This window comes from Varanus komodoensis, unplaced genomic scaffold (genome assembly GCF_004798865.1).
Source record: "Varanus komodoensis strain SLA01 unplaced genomic scaffold, ASM479886v1 scaffold13_1, whole genome shotgun sequence".
NCBI classification, from domain to species: Eukaryota; Metazoa; Chordata; class Lepidosauria; order Squamata; family Varanidae; genus Varanus; species Varanus komodoensis.
In genome coordinates this window covers 5,992,352-6,011,253 of record NW_025335408.1, presented here as the reverse complement: position 1 = coordinate 6,011,253, position 18,902 = coordinate 5,992,352, and the positions used below count along the sequence as shown (strand labels likewise).

General features: G+C 39.6%; 1 protein-coding gene across 5 annotated transcripts in view; it reads left to right on the top strand.

Annotated features, from left to right (window-relative positions):
• Window positions 1-873: 873 nt before the first annotated feature.
• The window catches only part of PNPLA8 (patatin like phospholipase domain containing 8), a 30,901-nt gene continuing 12,872 nt past the window's right edge, over window positions 874-18,902 (top strand). For 2 of the 5 annotated variants that reach the window (XR_006413972.1, XM_044422975.1), the window contains exons 1-7: window positions 885-4,187; window positions 6,560-6,709; window positions 8,652-8,803; window positions 11,304-11,398; window positions 12,016-12,187; window positions 13,377-13,434; window positions 15,086-15,280. Coding sequence is in view for 4 of the 5 variants with exons in the window: in XM_044422975.1 (XP_044278910.1) it covers window positions 3,105-4,187; window positions 6,560-6,709; window positions 8,652-8,803; window positions 11,304-11,398; window positions 12,016-12,187; window positions 13,377-13,434; window positions 15,086-15,280 (1,905 nt within the window). In the remaining variant the exon portion in view is untranslated. Of the gene's footprint in view, window positions 4,188-6,559; window positions 6,710-8,651; window positions 8,804-11,303; window positions 11,399-12,015; window positions 12,188-13,376; window positions 13,435-15,085; window positions 15,281-18,902 lie in introns of all 5 variants that reach the window. The other 3 variants (XM_044422972.1, XM_044422971.1, XM_044422973.1) reach the window with 3 other exon arrangements.

Sequence of the window (18,902 nt, the reverse complement as noted above, 5' to 3'; positions counted from 1 at the left end):
GCAATCAGGAGGGTGGTTACCCAGAGGAGGGCCTTCTCTATGGAGGCAGCCCATTTATGGAATACTCTGACCAGAGAGGTTCACTTGACCCCGATACTTCTTTTCTGCATCAGGTAAAACCCTTTGTATTTCCCCATTATTTTAATATTTAATTGGTTTTTAACTGGGGTTTTTAATCTTCATTATCTTGATTGTTGGATGTAGCGTTTGTTGTGTTATTTTATTCTTATTGCAAGCCATCCCGAGATGCCAGTGGTGGATGGGGCACAAAAGTTTTAAATAGATAGATATTAGCCTGTGGAAAACGTCGCACGACTAACTCCAATATATGGGAATAAAGAAAGACATGCACTGGACTTTTCATAGGCCAGGCTGTTTTTCAAATGTTTTAAAAGCCCTCCCTGCCATCCCGCTAAAAACACACAAAATTAGTCCTGGGTTTTAAAAAGATCATCGGCTCGTTTCTTTACCACTGTCTTTGGTGCCTAAATGCAAACACTCTGGGGATATCCCAGCGAAATTACCACCTCACGTTCCTGCATTGATTTCTTCAGCTCGCTCTCACTTCAGCTCCCACCCCCAGGAAAGAAGGTGGGTGCAAACGGCGTGACCAACACGAACCCGGAAACTCCCTTCTTGGCCAAGGCTATGCGTTCCCTAATTAATTTGTTTCTCTGCATCCCTTTAAGATACATTCGAATAGCTTGAGAAGCTTAGAAGAGGCTGCCTTTCTTGTCCACCCCGCCCCTACCCCGGAGCTAAGTGGAGCGTTCCAGAGAGCACGCATGCGCTTTAACTCAACCCGTGGGGAGGTACTGTAGTTTAGAGGCTAGAGTGTCTGAATAGGTCTTTAGTAGTTTCTCAGTGCGCATGCGTGGTTCACACTCGTCTGCGCATACTCGAAAGAAAATGGCCGGTGAGAGTGACGCTCGGGGTTGTAGGCTGAACGTTGTGGCAGTCAGCCACGGGTTTAAGACGTTAGCTTTGGGGCTGCCTTGTTTGGGGTAAGTGGTAGCTCCGGCTTCCCACTGAGTTCTTGTGTCGCTTACTTGTCCAGAGCGGTCGTAGTGTGTACGGCCTGTTAGGTGTAAAGTCATTGTTTTCCTTGGTTACAGGATTGTTGCGCCTTACGTAGTTTGGGTCTCCCTCTATCGCTTTCTCCCTCGTATTACCCATTTGAGCCAAGAGTAATTTCTGGAGTCTGCTTTCAGTGGGAAAGTTTATTCTGGGACCGCGCGAGTGGTCTTTTCCTTACCTTGATTGACCTAGACCGCTTGACCTAGACATACAGTTGGCTTTTGGGGGGATAACGCCCCGTCAAAGGTGTGGTTTCCCACTATGGTCCAGCTCCATTGTCTTCCACAGAATTACTCATACTCCTGGGCCTGGTGTCTTTCTTTGTCTATTATTCTGTTTTATATTAAGAAGGATTACCGATAATTGGCCAAGCGACACTTTCCATCGACGTTTTCTCCTACTCTCAGTTTCGGCACTTCCACTGTGTTGATTTTGCAGCTGTTGTTCCTGTTGTGTGTGTATTGAAAGTGTGTTTTCCCTGAAACATTTGCTTTCAAGATGTTTCCTTCTGGATATCCAGGATTGGATGCTGTTTCATATGAAAATAGATGGTACATGTCTCAATGATTGTTATAAGCATGACTATTCAGTGTGTTTTATGAAACCATCCTTATGTACATAATATAAACTTTAACAGATGTCAATGGGCCTAAGTATGCAGTGTTCAACTAAAACAATAGCATGATAAAGACACATTCTGTTATGGGATGTTTTTGTACTTTTTTGGTTTAGTTGTGTGTTTTGAAAACGTATGTAATACTTGTCATTCTCTCAGAGTGGCATTGAACATAACATCTAGCTATGCATGACTCACTGAAGCCAATGTCTAAACAAACCCATTGCCTAGAAAATACACCTCCTAAATGCAAGCATTCTTTTTGTATGTTATGTGTGGTGCCTTGGAAGCATTAATTTTAGTTACAAGAGAATGGCACAAAGATAAGGGCAACAAATTCTTATGTGCCCTATTGTCAGCAACTTGACTTCTTTTTTATAGAATAGTTTGTATCTCAATGAACAATAAAATAATTTGATTAGGTACACATCTTTTCTATTGCTAAAATGCATGGACAACCCAAAATGTGAAATGCTATAATGGTCACTGGGACATACACTTGCATTTTTAATTGTTTACTGTACAGATTATTTCCTTCCTCTGAAGCATTTTTTTCTAGAGACATTGCTGATTACAGTACTGAATATGGAATAATGGAGATTATCATTGCCAAAATGTAATAAAAAGTTATTAAGAGCAAGTGCTTGACTTTTAGAGGAGTGGTTGGTGAGTTCAGAAGCATCGGAGTTCTTAATATTGCTAATACTCTTTAGCCTTCTATTGAGTAATTTGGGTGTAACTAATTAGATTCACCCCTGTTCTTAATCTTTTCTGCTTTTGGCAAAAGGGTGCTGCTCTAGTCTATAGCTTAATATGTGGGGATGTGGTGTATTTTACTTTGGTATCTGACACTGGACTTGAAAAACTTAAATTTTCCTATGCAGGCTCCTCTGATATTAATTTGTACTGAATTCTGCTTAACTTTTTCTCATTGACAGACTTTTAAGAAGTGACTTCTTAGGATGTCAAAACATCGATGGGTTATGTTGTAGACAGAGTTGGGCAAATTGTGATGTTCCAGATGGTTTGTCAAAAAACAGGAAAGAAAATATTCTCAGCTGCCCCAGTAAGCCCAACATGTTTAAGAAAGAGATTTTCTTCCCTAGAGACTAAGTGTCTATCTCTGTGTATTCTGAAAAATCTAATTAATACTTCCTCTGTTTCAAGCCACTGGTGAGTGATAATGGGAGTGGTAGACCACTATTTGCTACCCCATTCTAGACAAAGAACAAGTATAGACTTTTTTTAGGTGGACAGGAGGATTATTTGTGTATATGTTAAACATGCTTTAGTCAAACTAACGCTTATTATTTTTTCCTGTTTCAGATAATTTCATGAAGAGTGATATTTCTTTTTAAAATAAAGATCCTGGAGGGAAATAATTTATGGACAACCCTCGTAATTACCAGTAATGTTAGTTCAGTTGCATTTAGATGCATGTGTCTATTTAGTAATTAGTACAAAAAGTCTTTGGGGTAAGCAGAGGACCAAGCAACTGTATTATTTATGCAGACCTAAACTTTTTTGGAGGATAAGTCATGCTTTTCCTCTTAGAGTATTACACACAAGTAAGCCTTATTGTAAATGGACCAGGAACAAAACTTTGTGGTACCTCTATTGTCGTGACTTTTTCCTTTACAAAGTTTCTAAACTTAGCACTTCTAAGGAATTGACAAAAACAAGCAGTCGCATGTCACGATTTAAGAACACCCTAGAATCTGTATCAAAGGTTGTATCTGGTACTCATAGTGAACTGGTTTCACGGATAGCTCGGCTAAGGCCACATTCTAGTATATTGACTAAATCAGTTGAAAATGATGGGAAGGAAAATACTTTACTTATAAACCAAGAAAATGATGGACAAGCCACAAACAGCAGAAGTTACGAAGACTTTGATGATAGTTTAGATGACAAGAAATCAGTTTCTGTTGGTGGATCCCTGAATCCCAGTGGCATTAGCCAAGGCTCTTTGAAAGATCTTACAGATATTAAGAACAGTCTTTTTCATGTTAGTTATTTTGCTACAAACTTTGGGGAAACCTACAGCTTTCTAGCCAATCACATTAACTGGTACTTTAACACTGGTGGAATGGATCAAGAGAAGAAGAAGAATGCTTTGCCACCTAAGCCACCAAATCAAGGAGAAGAAACACTAGATTCATCAGAAGATGATATATTAAGTGATGAAAACAGAATGAATGCAGTATCTGCTCTAATACCTGCAGCACAGTCTCCAGATGCTGAAAAAGCCAGTGCTAGTCCTCCAGCTCCTAGCAAAAAGAGCATTGCAAGTTTTCTTTCTTATCCTAGTAACAGTGTACAAGCCTTTGTGGATAGTTACATTGGTGGCCTGGTGCCCAAGTTACGATCTGATGCAAAAGCTACCTTGCAAGAAAAAAGTAAAGTACAAGAACATGAGGAGATGTCAAAAGATGACAAGGAGACTAAGCGTGCAGAAGAGAAAGAAAAAAGATTATCTCTTCAAAGGGAAAAGGCAAGTCTTTTTTACCAATCATTTTATAAAGTTGCTTCATTTGGAGGAAGAGATCAAAGAAAGCCATGTTTGCCCATGAGAGAAAAACAGTCCAGTTACATAGTTGGGTAACACCTTTGTTAGGATCAAACAAAAATGTCACAAAATAATGTACAAACTTTAAAGTTCTCTAGCTGTCAGGCTGGTTGGTGGAAAAATGGGGTAGTAGTGAAGAAAAAAAATGCAAAGATAAAGCCACATGTTGTTACTACTTCCTTAGGAGGCAGGTAACAGATGAACAAGGTTGCATCTAACAGAAGTAAAGTGAACTCCCTCCCCCAGTAACTTTAAGGTGGAGTTCCAGCCATGATTTTATAGCAGGAGTCCTCAAACTTTTTGAACAGGGGGCTAGTTGAAAGGTACTGGCGATGGGCGCGGGCCGCCAAGGCAGTGCGGGCGGGGGGCACAGGCAGGGATGGGCATGCACAGAGATCTTTTTCTCTGTGCGAGTCCAAAACGATCTCCTTGCAAGCAAGCCAGTGCCTCACCATGTGCAGGGCAAGGTGCCAACTTGCTCGCAAGGAGATATTTTTCTTCGAGCGAGTCGAAAACAATCTCCTTGTGAGCAAGCCGGTGCCTCACCACAGTGCGCCCGCGGCAAGATATGGCAGGCCAGATAAATGGGCATGCCAGGCCAGATCCAGCCCACGGGCTGTAGTTTGAGGACGCATGTTTTATAGTTACCAGCATTCAAACTACTCAACATTGCAAAAGTTCAGGCACAGCTGTATGGCAATACTTAGGGAGAGGTACATATTTTTGACTTACTGTGAGATCTTGTAGTAAAAATAGAAGATAGTTTTCATGAAGTGGTTTTCTAAGTTTGGTGTATCTTTTCAATTAATTCTGCAAAAGGTGTTGTATGCCTAACACACGTCAACTGTGGCACATCAATAGAATGGGAGCTGGAGATGATCTAGTACCATTTAACTTATAAAAGTAGTTCTGCTAACCCAAAGGCACTCTTCAGTAACTACAGATGAAGGGCTGATTAAAAATCTGAATAATGTTGACCTTCAGGGATGTTGTACAATATAGTAGGATAATGTGTGAAATTTGGACACAAACACATGTAGTATGCATATACTTAGATAGTAAATGCTAAAAAGTTCTATATGAATATAATGGCTCAGATACAATGTTATCTTTCACTGATGGAAACAGTGAAACCAGCAGGGGCAATTCCTCTTTTCTCCCCCAGCCCCAGCATATTCCCTCAATTTTCTCTGGAGACCTGAAACAAACCCTCCAGAACATATTTTCAGGTGGCAGGAAGGAGAAAAGAGTTTTCTGTACTCTCAGATATTTCCTTTGTTGGGCAGAAAGGTATGTGGCCCATTATCATGCTTTTCTACCTTTGTCTTCTACCATAAAAGTTACTAGTGTGTAAATGTATTTATTATATCACCTCTGTTAGCGCCCTTCCCTGATAAACCTAGAGACAATTCATCATAGTCAACAAGTAGCTCTTTATAGGCTTGGTCTAAGAAAAATGGCTTATGTAACTAGCTGTTTGATTCAGAAATGCATGACATTTCCATGAAATTGGAAGAACAATCCTATGGTCCCTGGGGAGCATCCCATAAACCAAAAGGTTCTTCGAGGTCCCCATCCAGATAAAGACGACTCCAGAATCAAATTCTTCTCTCTACTCCCTCACAGCTGCCACAAAAAGATCTGAGTTTTCAGTATTCTGAAGTTCTAAGAGCAGCTTTGGAGAAATCTGAAAGTTGGTGCTACAGTAGGGTGGTGGGAGAGGAGATGCCAGGATATGAGAAATCTTATAACCTCTTCAGCCTCCGTCTTGCTGCTGGCAGTGTGATGACTCTAGAGGGGCTTGAGCCCATATAAAGGAAAGTGTACACAAAAGGAGAACAGGGAGGTGCTTGTTATTCCTCCCACCATAGTGGCAGCACCCTGTAAGAGCATTGGATACATGGAAGTAGCCAGGTATTCCCTGTCTTATGAGGATGCAACCTGCAGGAATGCATGCTCAGTGCTATAGCCTTATTTGGTAGAGGCAGGAAGTCTGGTCCCTTAAAGATTAAAGCTGAAATCCTATATTCAGTTACCTGAGGACAATAATACAGACTTCTGAATAAACATGTGTAGCATGGCAAAAGCTTTATGAGCTGGAACGTTATCATATTCTCAGCTTAGTTGTCTAACTGGCTAGCTGCTTATATGCTGCTCATACAGAGAAGATGACAGTGTATGTGTGGGCTTTTTCATGAAAAGTTAGTCCATGAAAAGCTTGCATCAAAGTAAATTTGTTCCTTTGCAAGCCCCCTTGATATTCATGAAATATTTAATTAAAATATCTGTTTTCTTAGATTATTGCAAAGGTGAGTATAGATAACAGAACCCGGGCATTAGTTCAAGCATTACGAAGATCATCTAACAGAAGAGTCTGTATCAACAGGGTTGAGGAATTGATGTATCATCTCTTGGAATTTCCAGACAGCAGAGGAGTTGCAGTTAAGGTACGAATCAGTTTGATCACCTGAATGTGAATAAGGAACAGAATCACAATTGTGTAAATACTTGTCCACGAATTTATTGGAAATAGCACACTATATGCCATAGCAGTATATCTAGAAGCTAACCACGCATACTACTTGATGTTAAGCCATGATATTAAGCCATGAATCCACTGGGATCAGTGGTTTATATCCACTAAAGCAGGGATGGATAATCTGTGGCTTTCTACCTGTGGCCAATAGCAAACTGAGAGTCAAATGCTTGGTAGTTCACTGGGTAAGTAGTGAAGGAAGTGGTGGAGGTGTTCTCAACCTGTTTTCACTGTGGTCTCACATATTTTCAGTCTCACACATTTTCAGTATGTAGCCCTCAAATAATTACCCTAAAGGAAATGCAGCCTCAGACTAAGATATGTTCCTCACCAGTAAACATACCTGCTGCCGATCCTGTAGTGTTACATTATATTCCAAGAACACAGGACTATGATATGTAGAAAAGTATCTGGGTCAGGTCTGGGACATAGGTAGTAGGTATCTTATGGCTAGAACACCAGAACCCAGAGGTAATTGTGAGTGGATGGAGATTCTTGGAATGATATTGTAGGGCTAGAGGCAAAGGTGAAGTCAGAAACAACAGAAGATCGGATGCCATCAGGGCATAGCAGGACTGGAAGCAAAGGCAGAATTAGAAATAAGTCAGGATCCGATAGCCAGCAGTGCAGAGCCAGGAACAAGCAAGGGTTGCTTACTGGCTGTGTTCACACGTCACAACAAGCTATGCTGCATGCTTACTGTGGTGTCAGGATCTGGGCTGCTTGGAGGCTTTACCTGATGGTCAGAACCAGATGCCTACCTCAGTATTTGCAGGATCAGTCTCAGGCCCTGATGATGAGCACCACCTAGGAGCCCTGAGAGAAGACCTGTTTAAGAGGAGGATCTTCCTTCCAAATGTAGCCTCAGCATAACAGGTCTTCCTGTTTGCAATAGTGCCTGCATCTTCTCCAACCAACATCTTAACTTTCTTTATGCACCCTACCTCTCTTTTATACTTCTTGCAACAGTTTTCTGGAAAGAGTAGAAACTGTAGAAACTGCTCCAGACTTTTAGCCTGTTTGTGTGGCCCATTGAGAAGGAGGCAGGTGACACAGGCAGGAAATGATGCACCTTGGGATTGAATTTCAGGCACAGTGGCTGATGGGATATGTGCAACAGTGGAAGTCCTTGTATGCACCCACAGGTGTACTCCTGTTCCTGCAGGTAGTTGCAAAGTGAATCTTGCTGCTTGTCACCATCAGGGGCTGTGTTAAGACTTCAAATCCTGGCAATCTGGAGATAATAATTCAGTTCATTCTGATAGCAGAGTCTGAATTGATTATGTACCAATATAACAACTACATTTTTATTATTTTACCTTTTCCTTTATTGATCTGAAATTTGAATAAATATATTTGTATTTTGAATAAGTAAGAGATTTCTAACAGCATGATCCTGAGCATGTTTACTTAGATGTGAATCCCTCTGATTTTGTTGCAATGTGTTTCTTGAAAAATGTGCTTAGGATTTTTGGCCAGTTCCCAGGTAGGAAAATTTTCTGGGTTATTTAACCTAGAAATTACCTATGCTTTATTGTTGGGTTAACTCAAGATTGTTTGCACTCCAGAATTCCTGGGTCCAGACATCAAGATGACAAACTAGTAATATCTTGATTGAAAGAAAAAGAGCAAGCTTGGTACCTGTCACACAACCACAGCAATTTCTGGCATAGTCAGTGGTACATGCAGACTGAATCCAAGTGTAGTATGTATAAGAGTTTTCATAACAGCAGTAGTTTTATTTCAATATAAAATATTTTGTATTGAATGGTTCACAGGTTTTCCTGTGAACTAAAACTGAAAATAACTAAATAAAACTGTTTCCTTCTATTTAAAATTATTTTGTTTTATAGGAAAAAATCATTCCATGCTTGTTGCGGCTAAGACAGGCAAATGATGAAGCTCTGCAGGCTGTTGCTCGGGCGGCTTTGGCTGTAGTTGGATATACAGACCCTGTAAAAGGGTGGGGTATTCGAATACTCACGATTGATGGTGGGGGAACAAGGTATTTTCTTTCTTTCAAGTATTTCTGCCCAGATTTTCAGATTCCCAGATTGATGTAACAAGTTCAAGAAAGTTTTAAATTCATGTGCAGAACTAAGTTGAGATGAGGTGGGATTATTATAGTATTTTATTAATTTCCCACTGTTCAAATACAACATTTTACCTAATAGCTGGCAGAAGTAATCCTCTGCTTATTGAAGCTCATTCTGAAAATCAAAGTAAAGGAAAATAAAAACAGAACTCTCTTGGAGATTAAAAAATAGAATTCTGCATCTTGCAGTATATTACTGGATGTTTGCATTTTATGCCTTTTGGCTGTAATATGAATCTTTCCTTTTAGAAAAGCATCAGAGTATCACATAAAAACATGATATTCAATTGGCATTATCCTGCATCATGATCCTGGTTTAGACAACTGGTGCAAACAGAGTTTAGAGAGTCAGGAAGAAGCACTGGTCTCATTAATCCTGGATCACAGATCAGTATTATCTCTCTATTCCAGTTATTTTCTAAATTTTGCAAACTTGCATATGCAGTTATCTTCCTTGTTGAAGGTCCTTCCAATGGCCTTGTTGAAGAGGTTAGATTGACAGCTGATGTCTGGCCCAAACTAAGCTTTGATCTTTGAGTGCAGATTTGAACTTAGGTTTTTTCAATCTTCATTCCACAGTCTAAACTTTTATGCAACACTAATAGTTAAATGTGAACCAACTCTAAGACATAGTTCATAATGTTTAGAGTGTATGCAAACCATGATAAATAGCACATTATTATAAAAATGGAAGATTGACAAGAATATCGGCTGGGGGTAAAAATAGATCATTGACTGGAAAGGATTTCCTTAGTACTTACTTGCCTACCTACAAGCTCTACTTACTTCATTTTCACTGTGATGTAATTTCAAGTCACATTGGTGATGGAGCGTGCAGTTACTTGAAGAAGTAGTGATACCACCCTATCCCATCTTTGACTTTTTCTCATTTGGCTGTATTGCAACCTGGAATAGACATGGATTTAATTGGCATTGTTACCACTAGATGTACACAGGATACTCCACATTGTGAAGGAGCAAAATAATTTTTTTGTAGCACCAAAAAAAAACAAAACAGAAAACCCCCCACCATTGCGCCTTAGCAGCATCCTGCTACATTATTCTGCTGGATGTTTCAGTAGTGAAATCTAGGTTTGAAGTATGTGCAAGAAGAGAATCCATCTAGTTACATATGCATGAATGTGGTTGTGCATCGTGTTTTGCATTATACTTGAACAACCCATTGTGCAACTGCTTGCAACTGTTGCAGTTATTTTTAAATAAATAAATAAATGCAGACTTGCTTGGCTACTTGAATACTCCCTGGGTGGAATCAAAAGTTCCTTTCCTATGCCCAGAATTCATGTGATGGAGAAAAGGATTTGGATCACTTTGGATCGATTATTGCCCTTTGAGAGAAAAGAGTATCTAGATCTCTAATAATAAATAGAGCTCATGTAGAATGTCCAAAGTGTTTCACATCCATTATCTTGTAATTCTGCAGGAGCAGTGTAAAGTAGGTCAGTACAGCCCCAAATTGCAGTTTGGGTCTCAGGCTGGGAGTAACTAGTGAGTTCATGGCAGGGTGAAGGTATTAACTGAGAATATCTGATTTGTAGGTCAGGCAGCACTCCTGCACAGGATTGCACTGTCATTTAAAAAAAATGTATATGCTCAGCCTTGTGTACTATTATAAGGCTGTCAGGATCATTGTGATAACTGAATCACAAGGCATCTTTTTATTGGGCTTTCTGTATTCAACATTTAGAACTGATACAGTTTTGTAACCTCTATGCTTTGAACATGAGCCTAGTAAATTTGTAAAAACTGTATGGCCTATAGCTAGAAGTATGCAGTTTTTTCTTGTAGGAGGTTGGAAGCACATGGAAGGCTTCAGTACACAAGGGAGAGATTGTTCCAGTCCTTAATTACAGAAATTGACTATACAATCTTAAGAAATGATTCCTTTCCTAGAAATCATAGTTTCTATTATTTGTAGGGTAAACCAAACCTGTTTAGAGTGTAGTGTTTGGTTTTATATTTACCACATTTTCCCTGGTATCACAGGCAAATGGTGCTAAAAGTTCTATATATCCTCACTATAGAAGTTCCTTTCAGCAGTTAAAGTATAAAATTTTAAAAGTGCTATCCAGTGGGTCTGCCTGTAACCCCTTGAACCCAGCTGTGAGGGAAGGAGGCTCCAAGGGTAGAACAGTTGTCTGACTGCATAGGTGGTATTCTGCCCATCAGTTTAATTTTGGGGCTGCTCTGAATTTTGTTTTTCTGTGCTACTTTATATTGCTTTTGATTTTATGGTTTTATTTGCATTAGTTTTTGAGAACCATGAATGAACTTTGTTAAAGGACAGTATCGAAATGTTGTAAACAAATAAATGTAATATAGTGTAGCTTAAACAATAATAAAATACTTACTTGGTTTTTTAAAATGACTTGTTTTTCATATGTTGCAGGGGTTTAGTGGCACTTCAGACACTTCGTAAACTAGAAGAGCTCACTGGAAAGCCTATTCATCATCTTTTTGATTATATTTGCGGAGTGAGTACAGGTACGTATTCCTGAAAAGAATGTGTACAAAGAATGTTTTGCATGTAAGGGTAAAACATCTGTGTGTCAAGTGGTGCTTCTGTGGTTTAATCAATACCATTTGTGGTGAGCCTTCCTCTACACACACAAACATTGATGTTACATGGCAATATGCTGTTTGTCATGGAATGTCCAACAAGGCCTCCTCAGAAATCTTAAAAATCAACTGGATGCATAGAGTGGCAGACAACATGGTTGGCGTACTCATTCTGAGTTATTTAGAGCATTGAAAGTGAACGACAAATTCTACTTAGCTAATAGGTAGCCAGTCTTTGATACACGTGCATAACTGGAGGGCCCGCAGAACACACTAGCTGCATTTAAGTAGACATTTTTAAGAAGTTTGCTGTATTGGGCATACTGCTGCTGCTTAGAAGGCAGGTACAGCACTGGTGTAGGTCCTGCACATCTTACCGCACTACTCATATTTCTGAAAATAGTTTTGGGGTACAGCAGACCATTGACTATTTCACAGTCATGTGTTCATGAACACTAGGTGGTGCTATAAATAAATGCTATCTATTCATACATTTTCAAATTTGCTCTGTTTCAAATTTATAAATACTGTTTTGTTTTCAGGTGCTATATTGGCATTTATGTTGGGGTTATTTCATATCCCTCTGGATGAGTGTGAAGAACTTTATCGCAAATTAGGAACTGATGTGTTCAAGCAAAATGTCATTGTTGGGACAGTTAAAATGGGCTGGAGTCATGCATTTTATGATAGTGAAATGTGGGAGACTATTCTTAAGTAAGTCACTCTTATCCAGATATTTAAATCTTTGCCAACTTTGCTTTCTTTAGCATGTTTAGCATGTATCAAAGTATAAAGTAGAGCTGTGATAGAGCTTTGTTCCATGCTGTGTTAGCTTTAAAGATCTGTATTGATGTAGGCATGCCAACACAGCTCCACAAAATGACACTATGTTCCAGTGACAGCAATTACAAATATATTTGACAGCACCTATTTAAGAGTTGATGTGTGAGTACACAATAGAAATTTCTTCAAATAACTCTTGTGTTTAGGCTGCCCAACTATTTAAGAGATGTTATTGTCATTTTCTGTCACTATGAAATAAATTGTGTTGAAGAGGTTTGTTTTCACAATATAAGTCCAACTGCTCTGTAGTGCTATTGATTGTAACTTGTTGTTGCTACAAATTTATTTATTTATTTATTTATTAAAACATTTTTATGCCGCCCCATTCGCCGAAGCCTTGGGGCGGCTTACAACAATAAATTAGATCCATTAGATAAATAAAAATTAAAATATATACATTAGAATAAAAAAAATACAATATAAAATAAGCCGCCCTGGCCAGATAAAATTCAATAATATTAACATTTAAAATGCTGCTTAAATAAAAAGTTCTTCACCTGGCACCGAAAAACAAATAACTACCTGAGCTATTTTGTCTTTGGAAAAAATGCTACAATGTATGATGTGTGCCTTTCCCCTAGAGTATTAAATTTTTAAATGTGCTTGTTATTTTTCATTTTGCTCAAAGTAAACAGAAATGATAAAGCAACATTGTGTAATGAGCCAAGCACTTTATAGGAGTGCTTTCCAGTGTTGGTTAAAGTGTTGGTTATTAAAGGCATGAAATGTTATTTATCAATAATAATTATCAGTAAGCTTAACAAGATGGAACTTAAACAATTGAGAAACCAGATTCAGTTTTGATCATCCACCTATTGTTCTAACCATTTGTTGCAGAAATTTTGCAGAATTCAGGGACGCTGGACTTTGTTGTTGGGATGCTTTGTCTGAATGTGTGTACATAAGCTGCTGAACTGGGCTTTGGATTGTCAATAAATACAATATGTGTTTATATATTGATTTGCATTATTAGAGAGATGGATTTCTTAAGAATACTAAAGAACAAGGAGACACAGCATATTAAAAATAAAAAATTAAGCAATTTGTCCTATTTTTCTAGAGAGAGAATGGGATTAAATATTATGATTGAAACTGCCAGAAATCCCAGATGCCCCAAGGTAACTGTACTTTATTATTCTGTTTAAAATATATTGCAAAGCATTTAGATAATTATCTTACCAAATATTTATATCAGCTTTCCTTATTCTTAATAAAGCCCTTAAATGCTTAGTTCCTTCATTTCAATAGTCCAGTACTTAATCAGTTTGGTACTTTTTTAGTTTTCTAGTTTCGTTGAACTCGAGTCCACAGCAGCCACCAACATTTATGGGAGCTACCGTTTATTTTATTGAATTTGATGTTCATAGGTAACTCTTCAGGGGTAAACTCCCAAAATACTACTTGCAGCTTTTTAAAGCACTTTTGTTTTTGTATGGCTTCCTGTTGGCCATGCTCGTTTAAGGGCAACATACAAATAAATGTGTTTTTCAGTCTTTTAGTTCAGCTACAAAGATAAACAAAATCCTTCTATATGGGATGGGAATTTTAATAAGCTTGATACTGCAAGAGGAAGAAAATAATTGGTAGATCTGCAGTAGTTAGAAGGTTAGTGCTTACTTCCCTGTACAAAGAATGCACAAATATATCCCAGATACGAAACTAAAAAATCCTTAGAAGTTGCTAATAGTGTACTCCTCCCCATGAGACCCCAATCATGCTATCCCATCCAGCTGTCTTGTCAGGTTTTTTTAAGTTATCAGAGAACCACAGTAAGTTCCTCAAACGAGAGCTATGAAAAGGGATTGTTAGAAAGGAATTTTACTTTCTGAACTAGCTGAAGGCTCAAGAAATGTCCCAAAGGTAGAGAGAAATGTGAAGTGTCAGTTCAGCACTTAAAACGCAGAGGATTGCCTTGCTAACAAGGGGATCTAGAGCGCTCATCTTTTGGTGCACTCATATTTGCATTTTTCCTATTGTTGGTGTGTTCCAGTTGATAGCAGGGAACTTATTAACCATTTGCAATGTAGTCTATGTACAGCATCAACTCCTTTGTTGTTGTTTGACAAATGTAATTGGCGTGGCAGTAGACCAGGCAAGTCAGCATTTATCAAAAAGAATGAAACAGCACATTTGTGCAAACACAAAAATTTCTTTTAAAAACCCACAAAATTTGTGTACATTTCTCTGGTGCCAAAGTAATTTCAACAAAGGTGGTGAACCGGTGACAGTCTCTCCAAAGTGATAGTTGGGCATTGGTGAAGGGGCTGTCACTAGTGGTGGCACAGGTGAGATTGCCACGAGTAACAAGGGTTGTTTGCTGCTCTTGTTGAGTGGTTTGCTGGCCATTTCCTTCAATGGGATCAGTCTGCTGCTTTCAGGTGACAAGACAATATAGGTGGGTGCATTAGCCCCTAGAACAAGCCATGGGCTGTCAAGGTGATTTGTGCCCCAAAATAAGCCACTCTCTGGGAAGCAGTCCAGATTTGGACAATGTGTCAACCCATCACAGCCAGTTATCCATGATGAGTGGTCATGTTGTGTAAACCCAATCTTTGTATATTAAAAACAGCAATACTTCAATTGAGGTGGTTTGTATTATTCCCTGAAATCCCTTAATTGTGTATAAACATGTTTTTGTGTTAGATACTTTTTTCAGTTGAATGAAATACTAAATATAGCTTACCAAAGTGAAAGGCATTTCTAAGAACTGAAATTGTAGAAAATGCTGCTGTCTGATAAATTTCAATGTTTTGCTTCCTCTTTTGTTAGGTGGCTGCAGTAAGCACCATTGTAACCAGAGGGACCCCACTGAAAGCCTTTGTATTTCGGAATTACAATCACTTTCCTGGAGTCAAGTCTCACTATCTTGGAAGTTGCCAGTATAAATTATGGCAGGCTATCAGAGCATCATCTGCAGCTCCAGGTTATTTCCAGGAATATGTATTGGATAATGAACTTCATCAGGTTAGTTAAAATGCTTTATTTTAAATAATTAGACTTCCATCTTGATCGTGACCTGAAGAAAAAGATGATGATGATGACATCACTTTTACTTCTTTCAAGAGTCAAAGGTGGCTTACAAGAGTCACCTCCCCTCCATTTTATCCTCACAACAACTCTGTGAGGTAGGCTAGGCTGAGAGTCTGTGATGGCCCAGAGTCCCTCAGTGAGCTTCATGGCTGAACGGGGACTATAATCTAGATCTCCTGATATCCTAGTGCAGTACTCTTAACCACTACAACACACTGGCTCTCAGTTGATCCATCTAGAATGATTAAATAAGGTTGTACTGTTGGCTTCTAATAGTTAATACTATCCAACATGACTACATAATAGTAAATACTATGCAACAAAACGACATAATCACTTTCCGTGGCACCAGTGTGTTTTCCATGTTTATGTTTATATGTAATTTATATTCATAAACTATAGTGGATTTATGTTTAAATAAATATATCATACATAAATAAAAATTTGTGTATAGTATGATTGCATATATAAGAGAGTCAGGATTGTTCTTGGCTCCTTCCTAGGAGTTCACACAATGGAATACTTTTTTGCGTTCATATGCCAGTATGGACTTCAGTAGTTCAAAGAAACATCTACTTTCTTGGTTTGCTTGAAACAGATTATAAGATAACAGTACTATGATCTCTAGTAAAATTCTGCATGATTTGAGATAATGTTGACAAACCTTAATGAAAGGACTCTACTTTGAGGATTGTCTGCTAATCATTGTTTCTACTGGAAAAGAACTCTTTGATACATGGCATTACAGATTCATTGTCTTTGCTTCTGCCTACTGCCTGACAAACCAGTTTATTAAATATACCAGTCTTTTGATGTATAACATTATTGAAATTCTTAGGGCTGCTTCAGGTGTTGCTAATTTGCTTGCAAGTAAAACACTTCTGTAAGTAAAAGACATAAAACCCCAAATTGTCTGTTTGGAGTTTTACTTTCTACACTGAAGGAAAAGAAAAGCTTGAAGCAGTCCTTAGAGTTTTGTTTTATTTATTTTTAAAGGGACAGAGGCATGAACCTTTGGTTAGGTAAATAACAAAAATAAAAGATTCTGCCATTAGAAGCTTCAGAAATCTTCTTTGCTTATAGAAATGGCACCCATAGAGCTAGTAATCTGCAATTTGACATCTGTAATATACCTGAGGAGGTTTGCCATCACAGAGAAATTTGAGCTAATCTGATGCCCATTGCCACAAATACAGCACAAATACAGTGCTAAAATTCATGCATTTGTACCCTTTTACTCAAATTATGACTTAGTGTAATTGTGTTGTTTTCAAATTCTGGAGGAAACTATATGTTTATTTTGGCTTGTTGAGATGCTCTGCTCTGATGGTATTCTGACTGGCAGTTTTAAAATGATCAAATTTTTTTAGCCTCATGAAATCCTATGGCGACAGCTGCCAGCAAAGTTCCATGAAGTATTCTTGCTTTCATGCTGATGCTAGAACACTGCTGTCAGTACGCAAGTGGTTTCAGTGTACTCTGAGGGATTTGGATGTTATGTCAGCATTCGGGTAGGAATGGTGGGAAAGCAAAAGTCAGGTAACTTGGATAGCTGAAGGAAACATTTTGTATGACAAATAATTGTTGGAGAGAGAGAGAAAGGAAAACAGTCGTGCTAGAATCCTGCCAGCTTACTCAGATATCAACTATTCTGAACATACAAGGATATACTGATTTATTTATACACATCTCCTCTGTTAATGACTGTACAACACACTCACTGATTATGGGGCATGCCTTTTCAGGCATCAACCTTGGCTTCCAATTTCCTGGTTTTGTGAAGCTTGAACCATCATGAGGCAGTCTTAATGCTGGTCTTAAGGTGCCAGATTTTTTTAAGATTACTGAATTAGTTATATTAACAAGTATAATATGGCTCTGATTACCCTTTGTTTTGCTTGAGATCATAAATGCCATGGTGGATCAGATTAAGGGTCCATCTAGTGCAGCATTCTGTTCAGACAGTGGTCAACAAGTTGCCCATGGCTTCTAGTTCTGTTTGCTTTAGAGGAAAGTCCACTTCACCTTGGGATACACCAGAAACATTCTGAAGGACCCTATTTTGACTTGGGCTTTAGCTACTATGCCTCAAATCATAAATTGGCATGTATATATGGAATAATCCCATGGTATTAATTTTCTATACTTCTTTTCAACAACAGGACCACAACATTGCTTACTTCTATTTCCCTCTCGGGGCTTCCTGTCCTCTCGAGGCCGGGTTTAGAGTGCCTCCACTTGGTATTGGGAGACCGAGACAGACTGGGGATTCTGTTGGTGTACCATGCACCCTTCTGCCCAACAGACTCCCTGCCTGAGCTGACGGAGATTGTCTCGGACCTGGTGTTGAGGACTCCCAGGATGTTGGTCCTGGGGGACTTCAACCTCCATGCCTAGACGGTTCTGACCGGGGCAGCTCAGGACTTCATGGCCTCCATGACGGCCATGGGGCTGTCTTAACACATCAGTGACCCGACCCATGAACGTGGACATACTCTGGACCTGGTTTTCTCGACGGGGCAGGAAGAGGGTGATCTGAGTGTGAGGAACTTATGTTTGACGCCCTTGTCATGGTCAGATCACTTCCTCGTGAGGTTTGAGCTCGAGAGCGGCCTTTCCCTCTGTAAGGGTGCAGACCTGATTGTGCTGGTCTGTCCCCAGAGTTGGATGGATCCTGATGGATTCCTGAAGGCTCTGGGGGATTTTCTGGTTGATAAGGCTGGTGCTCCTGTCGATGCCTTGGTTGAACTATGGAATGGGGAGATGGCCAGGCTATTGACACGATCGCTCCTAAGCGTCTTCTCCCACCTGGCAGAGCCCGTTCATCTCCTTGGTACACTCCTGAATTATGGGCAATGAAGTGGGTTGGGAGACGTCTAGAGAGTAGGTGGAGGAGATCACGGGATGAATCTGACCGAACACACTTAAGAGCCCACTATCGGGCCTATGCTGTGGCGGTGAGGGCAGCGAAGAAGAAATTCTTCTCCGCTTCCATTGCCTCCTCACAATGCCGTCCGGCAGAGCTCTTTCGGGTGGTGCAGGGGCTGGTAAATCAGGGCCCAAAGAAAGATCTGGTGCCACCCTCGAAGGCCCGCTGTGACAACTTTGCCAAGCATTTTAGGGAGAAAATCACTCAGATTCGTCACGAGCTGGACTCTACTATTGAATCAGATTCTATTGGGGAGGTGCCAATGACGCTGTCGAGTCCTCAATTGTTGTATGAATTTCAGTTGCTGCAGCCTGATGATGTGGACAAGGTGCTTGGACAAGTATGTCCTACCACCTGTTTACTAGACCCTTGCCCATCTTGGCTACTTAAGAATGCCAAGGACGGGATTGTGACCTGGATCCTGGAGGTGGTCAACGCCTCTTACAGAGACAGGCGGGTACCTGCCCCTTTAAAGGAGGTGGTAGTCCGGCCAGTCCTAAAGAAGGCATCCCTGGATCCAGGGGTGGTCGCCAATTATAGACTGGTGGCCAACATTCCGTTCCTGGGCAAGGTGCTAGAGCAGGTGGTGGCAGGACAAATCCAGGCACTCTTGGATGAAACTGATTA